Consider the following 20,112-nt stretch of genomic DNA (forward strand, 5'->3'; position numbering starts at 1 on the left):
TTGGGAAACACTGCTCTTTAGCGTCCCTCCAGACTGGCACAGAAAGGATGGGTTTACACTCCTCTGCCAGCAGGTGGAAACTGAGACATTAACTTTTGGCTGTAGTACAAGTGGGCAGTGCAGTCCCATCTACAATCAGTCTGTTCTCAATCTCCAGCAGGTGGAGGGTTAGGGTTTGCAGTCTTTCCTTTATTTTGTGTAGGACCTGTTGGATTTGATTAGTGGCCTTCTTGAACCTGTTTGTGGGCGTCAGATTAAGCTTGGGGGACCCTTTTTGGGGCCTGTTTGACCTCGGGGGTGCCATACTCAACTGGTTGAGTCCCTCCCCCCATATCCCCCACCTTCCACAAATTTTTTGGCTTAGAGATGCCTCAGCTATAAGTCTTGCCACTGTTCAGGAAAGGCATATAGCTTTGAGAGCCAGTGGGGTCTGCGCACTTGTTAACTAAGTTCTAAGAACATAAGCAGTGCCTCCGCCGGGTCAGACCATAGGTCCATCCTGCCCGGCAGTCCACTCCCGCGGCGGCCCAAACAGGTCACGACCTGTCTGAATCACCAGAAGGGGCTCCCTTGCCACCTTGGTTTCTCATTGAAGTCCTATCTTCCCATCGAAGTCCTAACCCTCCGGTCTTGCACATGCATGACCTGGTTGGGTTTCTATACTTATTACCTGGTTAGCTTTCTATACTTGTGTTACATCCCAGCTCCTCCCTCAGTATCACACGATCCCTCAGGAATCCGTCCAATCCCTGTTTGAATCCCTGTACCGTACTCTGCCTGATCACTTCCTCCGGTAGCGCATTCCAAGTGTCCACGACCCTTTGGGTGAAAAAAAACTTCCTTGCATTTGTTTTGAACCTATCTCCCTTCAGTTTCTCCGAATGCCCCCTCGTACTTGTTGTCCCCTTCAGTCTGAAGAATCTGTCCCTATCCACCCTCTCTATGCCCCTCATGATCTTGAAGGTCTCTATCATATCTCCCCTGAGCCTCCTTTTTTCCAGAGAGAAGAGCCCCAGCCTATCCAACCTCTCGGCGTATGAGCAGTGTTCCAGCCCTTTTACCAGTTTCGTTGCTCTCCTTTGGACTCTCTCAAGTACCGCCATGTCCTTCTTGAGGTGCGGCGACCAATACTGAACGCAGTATTCCAGATGTGGACGCACCATCGCTCGATACAATGGCATGATGACTTCCTGCGTCCTGGTTGTTATGCCCCTCTTTATGATGCCCAGCATCCTGTTGGCTTTTTTCGAGACTGCTGCGCACTGTGCAGATGGCTTCAGTGATGCATCCACCAGCACACCCAAGTCTCTCTCAAGTCTGCTGTCTCCCAACAATGCCCCCCCCCCCAATTTGTAGTTGAACAACGGATTCTTTTTCCCTATATGCATGACCTTGCATTTTTCCACGTTAAAGCACATTTGCCATTTGTTTGCCCAGTCTTCCAGCTTGTCCAGGTCCCTTTGCAGATCCTCACACTCCTCCCTGGACCTAACTCTGCCGCACAGTTTGGTATCGTCTGCAAATTTTATAACCTCGCACTTTGCCTTCTTTTCCAGGTCATTGATAAATATGTTGAAGAGTAACGGCCCCAGCACCGATCCCTGTGGCACACCGCTTGTGACTCCCCGCCAGTCAGAATATTGGCCCTTCACTCCGACCCTCTGCAGTCTACCCGACAACCAGTGCTTGATCCATCTGTGCACATCCCCTCCCACCCCGCGGTTCCACAGCTTCCTAAGCAGCCTTTCATGTGGCACCTTGTCGAAAGCCTTTTGAAAATCGAGGTAAATGATGTCTATGGGTTCCCCATTGTCCACCCGACTGCTTATTCCCTCAAAGAAGTACAGAAGGTTCGTTAGGCACGACCTTCCCTTACAGAATCCGTGCTGGCTTGTTCTCAGTAGGCCATTCCTCTCAAAAAAAAACCCCAATCCTGAGGCAGTGCCAGTCTGAAAGGAAGCTTTAAATTAGCTTCAGTTGCTTTTAATTGCTAACCTTTCACTTTTTAGCAGTTAACAGAAAAAGTGCTCATTGTGTACTCGAGCAGTGGACGTGACCGGCATGTGCCATGAAGGGGAATCTTTTGTCTTTGGGTGCTGGCGAGCAGGGCTCCCCTTCACATGTGCACTGCTTGTCAGATGCAGGCAATGGGGAAGCACAGGCTTCCCCTACTGCCCACACAGGGGTTTCCCCAGTGGGAAATAAGTCAGGGAAATAAGGTTTCCCTTACCGCCGATAATGCTGGGGACTCCCTTACCGCTACAGCCACTGCTGCCTGCAGTTCTGCTTTAGCAGCTGGGTCTATTCAGGCCTCTTGGCCGCTACAGGCCTCAGGGGAGATTTTCTCAGCAGGTTTTTCCTTGGTTTTGGTGGGAAGCTCCACCATTTGCTTGTGGCCGCAGGTGATCTTCCTCCTATCTTAGACAGGAACAGGTTTCAAATGTTTCTCTTCCTTCTGCAGTGAGTGCTTTTTTGCCACCGGGGGGGTGGGGGGGGTGGTTTGCCCAATTTTGTTTTAGCCATGTACAAGGCTTACTTACAGGTGACTGGGAGCCTGCTTCTTCCCCGGGGTCAGCCTCCCACGTCTGCCCATGTTCATTCCCCCTTGGCGTCTTCCCCTGCCCAGCCCCTCCCCCCTTGTCTTCATCCAAGCGGCTGCAAATTTCGTGGGATGAGAATTTATTTGTGGACACATTTTCTCCTGCTGAGGACTTGGACCCTTGGTTGATCGGGGATGATGCGGACGGATATTTTTCTGAGATGCCAGCTGGTGAGGATGCATCTGTCGTGTGCATTTTTCACCAGGAAGAGCTGCAGGAGCTTATTCTTTGGTTTTGCGTTTTGAGGAGGAAGCAAAGGACCCCCTCCCCCTCCTTGTGTGGTGGCCTCCTGTTTTTTTCCTACGCATCAGGATATTCGGGATGTGGTGCACACACAGTGGAAGACTGCGAACCCACCTTTTTGTTTGGCGCGGTCCATGACCAGGCTCTATCCCATTCCTGAGGGGGCAGGGATACCTTTAAGTCTCCTGTGGTGGATGCAGTGGTCTTGGCCATCACGAATAGACATATGATGCCAGTTGAAGGCGGCTCGGCCCTGAGAGACTCCCAGGATCATAAGATGGAGTTTATTCTTAAACAGAGTTTTGATGTGGCTGCCTTGGCAGTCCAAGTGGCGATTTGTGGCTGTCTGTTTGCCCAGGCTTGTTTCCAGTGGTCTGAGAGGGTCCTGGACTGGGAGTCTGATGACTGATCCTTGGTGGATCAGGAGGCGACTAAGATTGCGCTCGGCGCTTCTTATCTCTCGGATGCCATGTATGATCTATTGCAGGCATCTGCCAAGTCCATGGCCCTTGGAGTGGCCACTCGCCATACCCTGTGGCTTCGGGGTTGGTCGGTGGATGCAGCCTCTAAGCTCATTAAATTTCCTTTTTGGGGCTCCTTCCTTTTTAGGGAGGAATTGGATAAGCTTGTTCAAGCCTTGAGTGATTCTAAGGTGCCCCATCTTCCAGAGGACCATCCTTGCCAGGCATTGTAGGGTGGCGTCGCCTGTGGGCATTTGTGTGATTTTCATCAATACTGTCCTGGCCGGGCGGTGACCTTTTTTCCTTCCAGAGGGCATTTCTTTTAGCTGTCCTCTCGTGGAGACCACTGGGGGAAGGGGTGGGTGACTCCACCAGGGGCTCCGCCTCCGTCCATCCGGCCCAATGACTCATTGCGGGTTATTCCCCCTGTTCCAGTGGGAGCCTGGTTGCGGGAGTTTTAGCAGAGGTGGGCCGAGATAACAAAGGATCAGTGGGTCCTAGAGGTGATTCGGGACAGCTATACTTTCGAGATTCCCAGCCCTTGCCAGATAGTTTCCTCTCTTCTCTTTGTCAGGCAACTTGGAAGAAGCGGTCTTTTCGTCAGATGCTGCAAAGGTTGTTGGGCCTCATAGCAGTGCCTCCTCAGGAGTTTCATACCGGCAGGTACTTCATTTACTTTATAGTACCCCAGAAAGAGGGTTTTTTGGCCCATCTTGGATCTGAAAGGTGTTAATAGGGCGCTTTGGGTTCCGTCTTTTTGCATGGAGACACTCAAATCCATCATTCTGGCTGATCAGCTTGGGGAATTTCTGACTTCTCTCGATCTGACTGAAGCCTCTCATCAGCAATTCCTTTGCTTTGCGCTTTTGGGAAAGCACTATCAGTTTTGTGGACTTCCTTTTGGTCTGACCACAGCTTCACAGACTTTCACCAAGATTATGGTGGTGGAGGGCATTCGGTTCATCGCTATCTGAACAACTGGTTGATTCGAACAAAATCCTTTCAGGAGAGCTCCCGGGTCACGACTTGGGTTGTGGAGTTCCTGCAGTTGCAGGGCTGGGTGGTCAGCCTGTCCAGAAGCCAGTTGACTTAGAGAATCTCAGAGTTTTCTTCGACATCAGCTTGTGGAGAGTCTTTCCTCCCGAGGGCCGGTTACTGAAATTGCAGTTGCAGATTCACTTCCTGATGGATTGTCGTTGCCCTCGGACGCAGGATTTTCTGCAAGTCGTCAATGGAAGCCTCCCTGGAAGTGGTCAGGTGGGCTCAGGCTCCAATTCATCCCCTTCAGTATGCTCTCCTTTGGCGGTAGTCTCTGCAATTTCAAGATCTGGACTCTCTGGCCCCTCTTCGGGGGTTAGTTCGTCACAGCCTGCGCTGGTGGCTACAGTCTTCCAAATCTGGTTCAGGGAGTGAGTCTGGATCAGCCCCAGTGGACAGTGCTTCTTATGGATGCCAGTCTCCTCGGTTGTGGAGCTCAATGTCTCGGTCACTGGAGGAAGTGTCCTGGTCGACCAATGTTCTGGAGACCAGAGCCATTCGGTTGGCATTACTTGCTGAAGGGCAAGTTGGTTCAGGTTCTCTCAGACAATGCCACAGCAGTGGCTTACTTCAATCCAAATAGGTGGGGGAACCAAGAGTCATCTGGTAGCGCAGGAGATATCTCTTCTCATGGAATGGACAGAGACTCATCTTCTAGACATCTCGGCTTCCCAAATACCAGGAGTGGACAACGTCCAGGTGGACTTCCTCAGTCGTCATGTGCTGGATCCCGGAAAGTGGTATCTCAGCCTGGAAGCCTTCAAGTTGATTGTTCAGGCCTGGGGCTGGCCAGTCATGAACCTCATGGCCACGAGTGTCATGCCAAAATAACAAGGTTCTTCAGTCAGCGCAGGGATTACCAGGCCGCAGAACTGGATGTTTTGGTTCAGACTTGGCCGATGGACAGCCTGCTGTATGTCTTTCCTCTGTGGACACTGGTGGGCAGAGTTCTTCTTTGCATTGCTCAGCACGCTGGCTGCATGATCCTGGTGGCTCCGGACTGACCCAGGCGCCCTTGGTATGCAGATTTGGTTTGTCTTCTCATGGAAGATCCTCTTCCACTGCTCCTCTCACCTGACTTTCTGACCCAGGGTCCCAATCCAAAGTTTGATCTGGTTCCCCTATTGTCTTACAGCTTGGCTCTTGAAAGGGAATGCCTAAATAAAGGTTATTCAGATATGATCTCCACCCTCTTAGGTTCTCAGAGACTTTCCACCTCTCAGGCTTATGTGCGATTATAGTGGTCTTTTTGAGGAGTGATGTTCCACATGTGGTGTGGTTCCCCTTTGCCTCTCATTTTGGAGTTCTTGCAGGATGGCCTAGACTGGGGCCTTGCCTGGTTATCCCTTAGGGTTCAGATTATGGCTTTGTCTTCTTTTTGTTGTCTGTTGCATGGCCTCTTCTCTGGCTGCGATTCAATGCTTGAGAGTGGCGAAATTGCTCTGGCCTCCAGTTCACCCTTTGGTTCCAGCCTGGGATCTCAATCTGGTTCTTCCTGTGCTCGTTCATCCTCCCTTTGAGCGTTTTGGCTCTTGCACACATTGAAGGACCTTAATCTTAAGACTGTGTTCCTGGTGGCCATTACTTCCTCGAGATGTGTTTCTGAACTGCAGGCCTTTTCATGCAGGCATCCCTTCCTGGAGTTCTCTAGGGAGCAGGTCATGCTGGGCTGGTTACCTCGTTGCTGCCAAAGGTTGCTTCATCTTTTCATGTCAACCAGTCCATTGTCCTTCTGCTCTTAGGTAGTCAGGAGGGCTCTTTGGAGCAGAGACAGTTGTGCAAGTTGGATGGCCAAAGGGTCCTTCAAGCTTATGTTCAGCAGATCCAGGAGTATTGTCAGTCGGATCATCTTTTTGTCCTTTTAGCAGGTCCTCCTAAGGGGGACGGTGCTTCCAAGGCTACGATTGCATGTTGGATCAAGGAGGCTATCGCTTCTGCATACCTTCTTCAAAAGAAGCCTGTTTCAGATTTTCTCAATCTCATTCCACTCGGGGGCAGGCAGCTTCTGGGGCTGAGTCTTCTCTTGTGCCTCTGGTGGATATCTGTAAAGCTGCAGTTTTGTCTTCTCTCCATTCCTTTGTTTGCCACTACTGGGTGGACGTTCAGGTGCGTTGGGACACGGTGTTCAGTGAGAGTGTTCTTGTGGCAGCCCTTCAGAGGTCCCACCTATGATGGGTACTGCTTTGGTCCCATCCGTTCTGTGCTAGTCTGGAGGAACGTTAAAAGAAGAAATTAGGTTCTTTCTTTTAGTCCCTCCAGACCAGCACAAACCTCACTGTTGTTTTTTTATTTGGTGGTTTTTTTGAGGAAGAGTTCATTTTTTTTCTGCAGGATTTTGTTGTTGTGGTTTGGGGGGAGTGTAGTAAGAGCAGTGGCGTTTGATTCATCTGGCTTAGCTGGTGAGCTGTGGGAATATTTTTGAAGGTTCTTGTTCTTTTTTTTTTTTTAATATAATTTTTATTGAAAAAGCAGTCAAAAGACACACAACAGTGGTCCGGCAAGGGGCCACATAACAGGTATAGCAATGAAGCAAAACAATAAGAAATACAAATACCTCAAAGCAGAGGAGGTGTTATCGTAACAGCCAACATGTAGGCACACCCTAGCGACGGTGTGAGAAATAAGAGTCTCGCCTAAACGAGTCGCAAGAGGTTCCCCATAAAGCACCCTCCTCAAGATAAGAGAGACCGCAAAAACAATTTTTTTATTTTTTTTTCAATAGTGGAAACCCCACACCCTACATACACCCACTCATCCTACATACAGAACTATCCCACTCAATCAGTCCACACCATCCTCAACATCCACCCACCTAACACTCCACAGACATACCACAAGCAACCAAGCTCGAGAGTCACCGGTCTTGGTGCATAGTAGAAGGCCCAGTCAAGGAGCCACTCATATCCCAAAAGGGGATCAAACCAAGGCAAGACTACGGGGGTTGCGAGTCAGCCGCAACCTGAAATGCTCTCCACAGGGAAACGTATACGACCCTATCGCGTCCAGTAGAGGCCGCATGAGTGTGAAGTTCAAAAGCTGCTAGTTCCCGCATTTTGTGAAGCCAGTGAGGGAAGGAGGCGGGCTCAGGCCCCACCCAATGGACAAGCAACAGCTTTTTCACCGCTAAGAGTGCAGTGTATAAAAACTTCTGATATGGTGCGGTAAAGCCTGCAGCGGATGTTTCCCCCATGTCACCCAGCAATAAGAGGCCATAAGACCGGGGAATGGCCCTGCCAAGGAGATCCTCAAGAAACGGGAGCACCTGGAGCCATAAAGCTGCATGGGGACACTCCAAAAACATGTGCAGTAGTGTGCCCCTCTCTCTCTGACAATGAGTGCAAGTGTCATCATCCCATAAACCCATGACATGTCCCCGGGCCCTTGAGATGTAAGTCCGATGCAGGATCTTATATTGCATTTCCCTAAGGTCCATGGATCCCGTGAATTGAGTAAGGTTAGTAAAAAGGTCCAAAAAATGGGCCTCAGGAATTTCAAGAGCCAAATCTCGCGACCACCGGGCCGCCAGCCTAGGCAGATAGGAGGGGGGAAGAGCATTTTTAAGGAGCCTATACCAGGTGGACAAAGTGTTTGTCTGAGAAGGTAAGAGGGCCAAATAAGAGTCCAATTTCCCCATCGTCCAATGCTCTCCCCACCTCCGAGTTAGAGAAAAAAAGTAATGTCTGGCTTGCAGATAGGCCCAAAAGTGCGTATTCGGGAGGTCCCAGCGTGTCTGAAGGTGTGGAAAGGTGGGGAAAGTCCCCGTTCCCTCGTCGGAGAGATGTCGCAAGCTGACACAGCCCCGGGAATCCCACAGTTGAAACCCTGAGGTACCCATTCCCGGGAGGAAATCTACATTACCCACCAGAGGCAAAAAAGGAGATGCCTGTGGGGCTCGCCCCTGTGCCTTCCGCCACCACCACCAGGCCTGTCTTAGCGGTTTCAGAAAGAGGAATCGATGATCCCCCCCAGGAAAAGATCGGGGGGACAAATGCAATAAAGAGACAAAGGAATGAGGAGCACACCACTCACGGATCCAACCTGGAGGGGAGTACCTATAATGGCCAGAGATGCCCTCATGAACAAAGCGCAGCAGGGAAGCAACGTTGTACCTGCGAATATCCGGGAGATTCAAACCACCTAGCCTAGATTCCAGGGACAAGGTATCAAAACTGATTCGAGCCCGTCTGTGTCGCCATAAAAATGAGAGAAGAATAGACCGAAAGACGTGGACATCTCTGTTCAGAATCCAAAGCGGAATCGTTTGAAGCGGATATAAAAGTTTTGGGAGAAGCACCATTTTGAATAACGCCGCACGGCCCCAAAGGGAAAGAGGCAAGTCCTTCCATTTCTCACAAAGAGTACGGATAGTCTCTATATGGTGGAGAACATTGTACTGGTAAAGGAGATGAGATTGGGTGCTCAAATAAACGCCAAGGTAGCGCATAGGCTTCCGAACCGGTGGAATCAGTAATGTATCATGCCAGGGCTCATGTCTATGAGAAGCCAGAGGCAAGAGTTCCGATTTGGCGCAATTAACTCGAAGGCCTGAGACTGTGCCAAATTCTTGAACCAGCGAGAGAGCCTCCGGTAAGTGTAAGGGCGCGTGGTCTAAATATAACAAAATATCGTCTGCGAAAAGGTTAATGCGGCTCTCCTTAGCCCCAACTTGAATACCATGAATGAAAGGATGAGATCGAATTTTAATCGCCAGTGGTTCTATAGCCAGAAGAAATAGTAGCGGGGACAGGGGACAACCCTGGCGAGTACCACGTTCAAGCGGGAAGGGTGAAGTAAGTTGTCCATTAATAAGAAGCTTAGCCATGGGCAAAAAATAAAGACTGCGCACCCAGTCCAAAAACATGCCCTCCAGCCCATAGTGCCCCATGACCCAAAAAAGGTAAGACCAAGAGATGCTATCGAACGCCTTCTCCATATCTAGGCCTACAATAGCTGCCTGGTTATCCCCTCCTCTGCGGGAATAGATAGCCATCAAAGCTCTCGTGAGATTCATGGAGGCATATCTGCCAGGCACGAATCCCACCTGATCTTCATGGATAAGGAGGTGAAGGTATGCATTCAGACGTTTGGCAAGTAACGCTGCGAGCAATTTTGCATCTTGGTTAAGAAGTGATATGGGCCTATAAGAGCCCACCTGAGACGGATCCTTGCCCGGCTTGGGCAGCAGAACAACATGTGCCAGATTATAGCGATCCAACCCCTTGTGGGAATGCAAAGAGTTAAAAGCCTCCGCCAGAGGGTGAGATATAACGTCAGACAAAATTTTATAGTATTCCGGCCCATAACCATCTGGCCCAGGTGATTTAGTCAATTTAAGCTCTCTTATACCCAATTCCACTTCGAGACTAGTAATGGGAGCATTCAGAGCCTGAATCTGATTCGGGAGGAGTCTCGGAATGATGACATCACTGAAAAAACGGTCCCTATCCGTATCCGTCGAGGGTCGCTCTGCATACAGGTCCGTATAATACGTCACGAACTGTTGATGTATGTGTGTTTCCGTTGTATGAGTGTGACCCTGCATATCAGTAATAGCGGTGATGACTTGTCGCTTTCGATGAGGGCGGACCAGGCGGGCTAACAACCGTCCAGCTCTCCCCCCCCACCTGTGGAGATTATAGCGACGAAAGTACAAATCCCTCTCCGCTCGCTGTGTTAGGATCGCATCTATCTGCTGTCGGAATGTACGTAGGCGAATACGATCGGCCTCCTGCAAGGTCCCCTGATGGCGCCTTCGCAACTGCTGGAACTCGCCCGACAGCTGTAACAGTTCCGCTTCCAGTTTCTTTTTCTTACCCGCGACATAAGCGATAACAAAGCCCCGTAGTACTGCCTTGGATGCCTCCCAGAAAAGCCCCGGATCAAGAACCGGATCAGAATTGGTTCTACAGTAATCCAGCCATTTTTCCCTAAGGTATCTACGAAAGGCAAGATCTTTAAAAAGGTATCCCGGGAAACGCCATGTCTTCGCGGAAGATTCAGCAGTAATTTGGAGGGATAGTGTCACGGGAGAATGATCAGAAAGAGGAACCTCCACTATCTCTACAGCGCTAACCATGGGCAGCAACGCAGGAGAGAGCAGGAAGTAGTCAAGACGTGTATAAAGATTATGGGGATTGGAGTAAAACGTATAAGTACGTTCCGTAGGATGGAATAGACGCCAAATATCTAAGAGCCCTAACTGCGTGGTCAGAAAATTAACTCCTTTACCCAAGTGATCCTTAGGGAAGCGCTTAGCGGGGGCACAATCTTGAGAGGGATCCGCTGTGATGTTAAAGTCGCCTCCCACAAGGACATGGTACCCCGGGTACTGCGCCAGCCGCGACATCAACCCCGAAAAGTAGCTGTGATTATAAATGTTAGGGGCGTAAACATTACAAAGAAGATAAAGCCTTCCCCAAAGCTCACCCAGCACTAAGACATATCGGCCCTCCTTGTCCTGTATAACCTTATGCAATTGAAACGGGAGTTGCTTATGGACCAAGACTGCTACCCCCCTTTGACGAGTGTTATAAGAAGAATAGTATACCTCCCCCACCCAATCTCTCCTAAGTTTCTCATGTTCTACAGGTGTGAGATGGGTCTCTTGTAGGAATGCAATATCAATACGTTCCCTGCGAAACCAGGAGAGTATTTTCTTTCGTTTGACCGGGGAATGGATCCCATCTACATTAAGGGAGGAAAGTTTCAAGTTAACCATGGTCCCCCCACCAAATAACCATAGGAGCAGAAATGTCAACCAAATAAGAGAAGAGGAAGAGCCCCCCAGCAAGGCCCCCCCCCCATCAAATCCCCAAAGATGACCTGTACCATCAAATGAGAAAAAACCGGTGCTCTCGAGACTCCATTCATACATCCCCATACATTCCCCCCCGACACACTCCCCCCCCACCCCTCTTCATCCCATCCACCCCCCCACAACATACTCCAACCTTCCAGTACCCTACCCAACCAGAAAACCATGATGTAACCAAAACCCCGTACCCCTCCCCCCATAAACAAAGTGCAGCATGATATTTGTACAGTCAGCACAAAAGTAATAAATGTAAACAAACTCGCTCCAGCAAGTATTAAGAAAACATAATGCCCAACAAGGACTCCCCAGCAGGCTGCAGAACAATAGATCCAGACCCCCCAAAATGTGGAAACAAATCCATAGGCTACAGAAAGGACTCCCCAGGTACAGGTAGCAGGGAGATAGCCCCTGGTACGGAGCTGTCCAGAAACCAGGAGCCAAGAGCGGAAAGAATCCTCCATCAGCCAGCGCTCCTCATGCGCAGGACCAAAGATCCCTCTCTCTCTGTCCCAGCAACTGGTATAAAGTCCGCCGCCTCCCAAGGAGTCCGGGATAACAATTCACTCAAGCTGTCAGCAGCCCCAGTCCTCTCAAGGGGCTGGCAGTCCCTCCAAGTAAGAGCGGAGCGCTGCTGGAGTATCCATCAGGACTACCCCAGTGTTGGTTTGAATGCGCACTTTAGCAGGATATTGGAGAGTGAATTTAATCCCTCTGGCATGAAGCTGTGTACAGTAAGGCGCCAAGGCCCGTCTCCTTTCCGAGAGCCTGATGGAGAAATCCTGAAAGAGCAAGATCTTGGTGCCATTGTAATCCAGGGAGCGAGCTCGCCTGTATGCCTCCAGGATGCGAGCCTTAACAGCATAGTTGAGGAAGCGAGCTATGACTGGTCGTGGTCGGGCTCCTTCAGCGCGTGGTGCCCCTATCCGATGTACCCGTTCCACATGCACTGGGCCCATGGAGGATGGAAGTCCGAGGGTTTGAGGCAGCCACGTGGCCACCAGGTCTGCCAACTCAGCATCACGGACAGACTCCGGCACCCCAATAAGCCGCAGGTTATTTCGGCGGCTACGATTCTCTGCCTCCTCAGCCCGATCGTCCAGCTGTTGAATTTTAGATTCCAAGGCCGCCAGACGTCCGTCCGCTATTTCTGCCCGGTCTTCCTGTGCCGATATCCGTTCTTCTGCGTGCTGGAGGCGTGCAGCGTGACCCGCAATGCTGTCTTTCACTTCCTCCAGCACTGCATGCAGTTTTGACAATTTTTCATCCAAGAGTTTCGAGAGGTGGCAGACCGAGACCTGCATGTCTGCATCGTGCTGGGCCGTACCTGCTGCGATCGGGCTGTGGGCCGCCATTTTCAAGGGTTTAGCAGACCTCTCTTTGCCAGGCCTCGGGGTCCTTATCGGCATACCGACCGGCCCCAGCGAATCCGCTCACCACCGAGTTGCCCCCGAGAAGCAGGAGACTCCCGATGCTGGATGGAGCAAATAAAGGGCGATTTGCGCCGACTGAGAGCTATTTCGGGGGTGTTTTCAGAGGCTTGGAATGGAGCTCGGCTCACCGGCGTCTGGTCAGCACGCGAGCATCACGTGACCCCCGAAGGTTCTTGTTCTGATTAGTATCCAACAGTGTTTTTCCTTGACAATTACTTGATAATTTCCTTTTAGGAGTTAAGTTGGTGTTTTATAGTTCTTCAGTTCTTAGTTAGGTCCTGCTTGGTTGTTCGTCAGACTGATTGTAGATGGGACTGCAGTGCATAGCCCACTTGTACTACAGCCAAAAGTCAATGTCTCAGTCTCCACCTGCTGGAAGAGGAGCATAAACCCATTCGTTCTGTGCCAGTCTGGTGGGACTAAAAAAATAAAAAATTAGCAAGAACCTAATTTCTTCTTCTATATTAATGTTTCTCAACCCAGTTCTCAGGGCATCCCCATCCCATTGGGTTTTCTGATATTCACAATGAATATGCATGAGATTTGCTTACCCAGGAGGACTAGATTGAGAAGCACCGTCTTCATTCCTCACTTACCTGTAAGTGCAAGACTGTGTTTCCTATTGTATCCTCTGGCGCAGCAGCTAAAACCCTAAACATGCTTCTGGGAAGACTGGATGAGCCATTTTGGTCTTTATCAGTCATTGCTTACTACATTACCATCTGTCTGAAAATAGATTTATATTACTTAAGTACATTATTTGCAGAGGTTGCCAGTACCATAAGCTGAATCCAAGAGACATCCCTATGGCAAACAGTAATGTAATGTCATTTATATTTACTTCAGAATCAGTTCATTATTTTTAATTGCATATTGCCATGTTTTTTTTTCAACATTGTTAAGACCAGAAACTAAATTAAACTTTTTAGTCATAATCCAATAATTTTGTTTGCTATTAGGCTGCTCTTCACGCTGGACATGGAGCTGCCATCTTTTTCATTACCATCCTGGTGGTTGGGCTCATGGCTCTGACTAGGTATATATACAAGAAATTCAGCAAAGGACAATTCCGCTTCCAGCGACTCAAGGTAGGAAAAGTTGGTCAAAGCTCAAAATGTGATCATGGTAAATATTCTCTGGAGACAAGCAGGGGCTATGCAGCCACACTTGATGAAGTCCCTAGAACGATCCTGTGTGTCGGTGCTCTTTCTTAAGGAGAGGTGTCACATGATCGAATTTCTTAGCTTTCATTATAAGTTTAATAGAAGCATTTTGGATAATCTGTAAACATCTGATTTCATTTTGGGCTAGTCCCTTGAATAGAGCATTGCAATAATCAATTTTAGAAATGCTCGTGTTGCAGCAAAAATAACACCCCTCCCCCTTTTCACAAAACCACAAAAAACAGTTTTTAGGGCTGGCCGGTGTGCTAAATGCTCTGCGCTGCTCCGACGCCCACAGAGTTCCCATGAGCGTCAGGAGTAGCATAGAGCATTCAGCACAACAGCCGGTGCTAAAAAATGCTTTTATGGTTTTGTAAAAGGGTGGGGTAATGAAACAGGCTCACACTGTAGGTCCCATAAAAGCAACTGAAGGATACTACTTGAGGAGTCGGCCTAGTGGCTTAGAACAGCTGCCTCAGCACCCTGAGGTTGTGAGTTCAGTTCCCCCTGCAGCTCCCTTGTGACACGGGGCAAGTCACTTAACTGTTTATTGCCCCAGGTACAAAATAAGTACCTAACATATGTAGACCACTTTGTGTAAAACCAAGATCACAAAAAGGTCCATCAATGGTAGAAGGATTTTTATCTCTGACTTGCTTAGTTTTCAGCCGGTTGCTATGCTTTCACTACTGATTCTACAAATATACCCATTTCCTATCAAGATGCTTATGGTATGATATCAAGACTGTTGCCATTTCAGTCATGCTGTGCAATGTGGCACAAGCCTGTGATTTCAGAGATAACCTCCATGAACCTCTCCCTGATGCTCCCTGCTTAGGAGACAATCTGTTTGGTGATGAAGTCAGACACTATAGCACAGGTCAAAGATTCCATAGCAATCTGTGAACACTTTGTCCAATTTCCAGAACAGTATTGCAGACCTCCTCCCTCCATCAGATCCTATCGGCATCCATTTTTCTTTCAGCAGTATTATCCCAGATAAACCCAACCTTCAGCATTCTCAATCCTATTCCTATTCTCAAAGGCAATGTCTGAGAAATTGCAAGCAGCCCTTTAGCAGCTAGTTATCTGCCCTTAAATCCACCCCTAGTTATGTTGTTTTCATTTTATAACCTACCAGAGCAATCATTTCCTTCCTTCCTGGCAGGCCATCATGATGGAGAAATGGGTCCTAGATATCATTTCACAGAGCTATATCCTCAATTTCCTTTCAAGAGTCCAGATTTCCCAGATGCCTCAGCCCTCATATATTCCTCCTTGTCATATCCTGCTTCTAGCCATGGAACTGACCAACACATTCAGAACAACACAGTAGAAATGATGCCATACACCAAGAAACCATGGGCTTCTACTCCAATTTCTTCCTCATCCCCAAGACTGAGGGCCTTCAACCCATTCTGGATCACCATTCATTCAAAGCCTATCTCATGCAGGAAAAGTTCAGAATGCTCTCTCTCAACCATACTCCCTCTTCTGAGACCCAATGACTGGCTGGCCGTCCTAGATCTCAAGGATGCCTACACCAATACCTCTATTCATTGCATCCACTGGCAATTCCTCAACTGTCACTGTTGGTACAAGGTACTTTCTTTTGGCCTCTCTTCAGCACCGTGAGTCTTCACATAGTAACTTGCAGTAGTAGAAGCACATCTACACAAGCAACAGCACTTTGTTTATTCTTACCTTGACGACTAACTCCTCATGGCTCATTCCAGGGATCACTTGCTGCTAACCATCCAAGACACCTTATCTACCCTACAATCATGCAGTTTCCTCATCAACTATGACAAGTCATCTCTCATTCCTGTTCATGTACTTGCATTCATAGGCACTCGTATAAATACCAGCACAGCACTTTCCTATCTTCCCAAAGGAGACACAGAGCAATCATACTTGTGCAGACAGAGAACCAGGTAATGTTGATGTATGTCAACAAACAGGGAGGTTCTGGATCACCTTTGGTACTTTGCACTCTATACCAGCAGACCTCCGCAAACTGGATCCTCATATGAGTGGACCCTTGATCCCACAATACTCCGAGACCCATTCCATAGACTTATTTGCCTCATCGGACAATACACTATGTCTGAAGTTTTGCTCACTTCATCCAGCACCTCAAACCACTACCTGGAATGCTTCATTCCATAGGGAACTAGGCGCCTTTCCACTCATTCCCAGGGTTCTTCAGAAAGGCATCAAGGACTCCGCACATCTCATCCTAATAGCTCTTCTTGGCCCAGACAAATCTGGTACTCACTGCTCTTGGACCATATTCAAATTCCGCTAGTTTCTCTTGGGACCACCCAACGCTTCTAATGCAGAATGGTCAGATACTTCACCCCAATCTACCCAGCTTCAGCCTAACTGCATGGAATTTGAAAGGAGTATCCTCACTACCATCCCAGTCTCCCAATCAGTGAAGACTATGCTCATAGCCTCCAGTTGGCTCTTTACCAGAAAATCTTATCAAAGTGGACACGTTTTTCTCATTGGTCATCCAACATCAGAAGCTCCTCAGGTGTCCAATTCTACACATACTAACTTACTTCCCTCCAGTTATTGGATTTAGGCTTCAAGGCAAACTCTGTGCACCTTCAGTTATGGGTGCTTTCTGCCTTGCATGATCTAGTGGATGGGAAACCAATGTCTCAACCCCTGGTGTCATGCTTCCTGAGAGGCCTCACTAATCTCCGACTTGTCCTTCATGACCCACAACCAATATGGTTCAAGACAATGTTGAGATCCCAACTCATGGATGCCCTTTTTGAACCTCTGGGCACCACCTCTTGCGTAACTCACATGGAAAAGGGCTTTTCTCACAGTCATATCAGCAAAACGAGTCAGCGAACTTCAAGCACTGGTAACCTAGCCATACCCACAATTCTTCCCTAACCGTGTCCAACTACACATGCACCCAAAATTCCTACCTAAGGTGGTTTCCAATTTCCACCTCAACCAGAGCATAGTTTTTAACATCTTTTTGCCTCCGCATACCTCACCAGAAGAACAATGCCTCCTTATCATGCACTGCAGGAGAGCACTGTTACCTCAAGGAAAATGCAGACTTACGTCATGCAGATCAGCTTTTCATCACCTATCCCCAGGTCAACCAGCCTTTAAACAGATCATCTCCAGATGGATTTCCCATTTTATTGAATTCTGCTCCACTAAAACAGGTCAACCACATCCTGGCAAAATCAGTACACACATATTACGCACAACAGCTTCTTTAGTGGCTAACTTCCGCTCAATCCTGACTGAAGACATCTGCAAAGCTGGAGCCTGGTCCTCAGTTCATACACACAGGACAATCCATCCTATGCAACCTATTTGCTCCATGATTTATCAGCATCATCCTTCTACAGTCAATAGCTAGGGATTCACCACCAAGTGTACCTGCATATCCCCTGCTTGTCTCTGGAGAAAGTGCAGTTGCTTATCTGTAATGGGGGTTCTCCATAGACAGCAGGGGAATGTAGCCACACCTACCCTTCCACCATCTCCACTGCAATATAAATATTTTTCAGCTAGAGACAAAACTGACAGGCAAGGGGAGTAGCCTCAGAAGGTGGAAATCTGTTTGTTTAATGTTTATATTTATTAAAAATCTTTATATACCGCTGAACTAGCCCAAAAAGGATCAAAGCAACGAAAAGAACTCCATTTGAATAGCAAAGAAAAAAAAAATTTAGAATACATGATACTTAATATAACAATCTAAAATAAAAAAATTTAATTAAATTCATTAATTCATGCAGATTGAAATACTGAATTCAAATCCTGTCAATGTAAAAGAAAGCCAGTTGAAAATAATGTGCCTCTAACTATCTTTTAAGTCTTAAAGGGGTCCTTTTACTAAGGCACGCTAGCCATTTTGGAGTGTGCTAAACACTAACACGTCCATTATATTCTAGTGTGCCTTAGTAAAAGGACCCCAAAATTTGGGAAAGATTCTTCCTTTCTCAATTCTACAAGTAAACTATTCCATAAAATTGGAACCAAATAGAAAAATGCACAATTTCTAGTTGAGGCAAAATGAGCCTTTGAAATATGAGGTATAGCTACTCTGCCCAATAAGCCAAAAGCTTACGGTAGCTAGGGGAAGCACTGACACACAGTCTAGGGACTTCACCATCACAGCAGCGTCACCACTGCATTTCCCTGCTGTCTACAGAAAACCCCCCGTTAAAAGCAAGCAACTTTGCTCTCTTTTCTCAATAAATATATCCCTAAAGTATAAAGAAATCAATAAAATAATTTATTAGCTTACCAAAGCCTTTACCGAGACCATACCACTCTCACAAAGGAGGGACTGGTCACAGTACATGTAATCAAATACAATGAATAAAACAATTAAACAGAACAACACCTTAAAGCCTCACCCATCACTAACCCCAAGTTAACTACAATAAAAACTCCAAATCCCCAAAGATGAGACACCTCTGCAAGGCTGAGATCAGTTCAGGCTGCTTCCATTATCACAATTTCTGACTGTAGTCTGATGAAATTTCAAATTTACTTTGCAGCCTATTCATATCTCCTCCTCTGTTGGCATTGCCTATCTTCTTTAAGAAAAAATTGGCATCATCTGATAAGCTAAATTGACTCCAATTGCTGTTAAAATAAATAAATACTCCATTTCACTAGATAAGACTTGGATTATTATTATTATTTTTTTTTTTTTTTATCATTGAGCAAAAATGATAATGATGCCAGTGGCTTTTGATGAGTTTATTCAAGCATAAACTTTGAACTTCTTGGAGAGATTCCATGATTTCTCAATGTGTGGCTTTTTTTCTCTTCACCTCAAAATTATAATGAAGGAAAATTGGCACTCAGATCTCCTTAAACTGTAATGCTTCAATTTATCCTGGTACTTATAGAACTTAGGACCGGATTATATAACTGGCACCAATATCGGTGGCCACTGGTTTCAGAATCATGCCTTCAGGAAAGATAGGTGCCAGGGTTTTCTGGGCCTACATTTCCGGCCCCCATCTTTGCATGAATCACACCTAGTTAGTGCTTTAGGCTGCCTAACACTTCTGGCGTTGGCCACATCTACTTTGACATGTGGCAGCCTATAGCATCTTACATTTAGGTGTCGGTAAGCGCTTCAACCTCGCTGTTTTTAATGGTGTTATTCAATTAACTTAGGTGCCAGTAGGGTGCCTACCAGTGCCTAAGTTTAGGTGCTGGTTTTAGAATTTCCCTTTGAGCCTCTTTTACAAAGCTACAGCGTAAATGCACCAAAGCCCAAAGGAACTGAATGGGCTTCATTGCATTTACCACAGCAGAATCACTACTGAGGCTTTGTAAAAGACCACCTTAATCAATGTGGCTGTCAGCTGTCCATCATTGCTTCTTTTTTTTTATTTTTTTTTTAAATTATTTTGTAATCCGCCTTGAACTGCAAGGTAATGGCGGAATAGAAATCTCTAATGTAATTGGTTTATAATGGCGCACTCAATTACCATGCTATTAATATCTAATTAAAACAATTAACTTAGGTGTCAGCAGAGCGCCTACTGGTGCCTCCCTAAAGGCGCCATTTTTAGAATTCGGGCCTACATGGCTGTAATCCGCCTTGCATAAACTGACAATTGAAAGTACCATTACAAACCAATTTAAAAAAATGATTAAACCAAATAATTTGATGGTAAGCATAATTAAGAGCAGATTCAGGGAGGATTTGGGATGGAGCTTGGGTGTGGATTAACTTAGGTGCTTACCTTAGGCGCAGTCATTTAGGCCATTGCTTCTAAGGTAACTGATAGACTAGTGAGTTTTTTTTTGGGGTTTTTTTAATTCTTTAGTCATTTTTCATCTTACAACAAGTGCACAATACTACATCATATTAACTGTTACAAATCACTTGATATTCATACAATTCTGATTTTACAAACATGAATTTATTCCCCTCCCCCAACCACCCTTCCCACAAGTAATTGAATTCAAAATATCATTTATATATTATATTTCAATCTATTAATCAAACCTTTAAAAGCACTATTTACCCTCCCCCTATATGTAAATGTTTCCTCTGCAGCGATCCTGCCTCTGACGTCAGAGGAGGGGCGGGACCACGGCAGAGGAAACAGCTCCGAAGACCTATAGCAGCTTGCAGAGATCGCTAGCCCCAGCAATCTTCTCTGCAGGCTGCTGCTAGTAGATAAATGGCGCACGGGAGGGCAGGGGGAACATGCAGGCCTTCCGGGGGGAGGGGGGCAGACAGGCCTTCAGGAGTGGGGTGCAGGCCTTTGGGGGGGGACACAGACCTTCAGGAGAGGGAAATACATGGAGGGAAGGGGGGGTTCAAAGAGACGTGCATATGCCGGACTT

At 47.4% G+C, this 20,112-nt stretch overlaps 1 protein-coding gene across 3 annotated transcripts in view; it reads left to right on the top strand.

The window, feature by feature from the left end:
* The window catches only part of STAB2 (stabilin 2), a 403,506-nt gene that overhangs the window by 376,663 nt on the left and 6,731 nt on the right, over positions 1 to 20,112 (top strand). For all 3 annotated transcript variants that reach the window (XM_033951740.1, XM_033951739.1, XM_033951741.1), the window contains one exon: positions 13,546 to 13,674. In XM_033951740.1, coding sequence (XP_033807631.1) covers positions 13,546 to 13,674 — 129 coding nt within the window. The remainder of the gene's footprint in view (positions 1 to 13,545; positions 13,675 to 20,112) is intronic.

This window comes from Geotrypetes seraphini, chromosome 7, assembly GCF_902459505.1.
Source record: "Geotrypetes seraphini chromosome 7, aGeoSer1.1, whole genome shotgun sequence".
Lineage (NCBI taxonomy): Eukaryota > Metazoa > Chordata > Amphibia > Gymnophiona > Dermophiidae > Geotrypetes > Geotrypetes seraphini.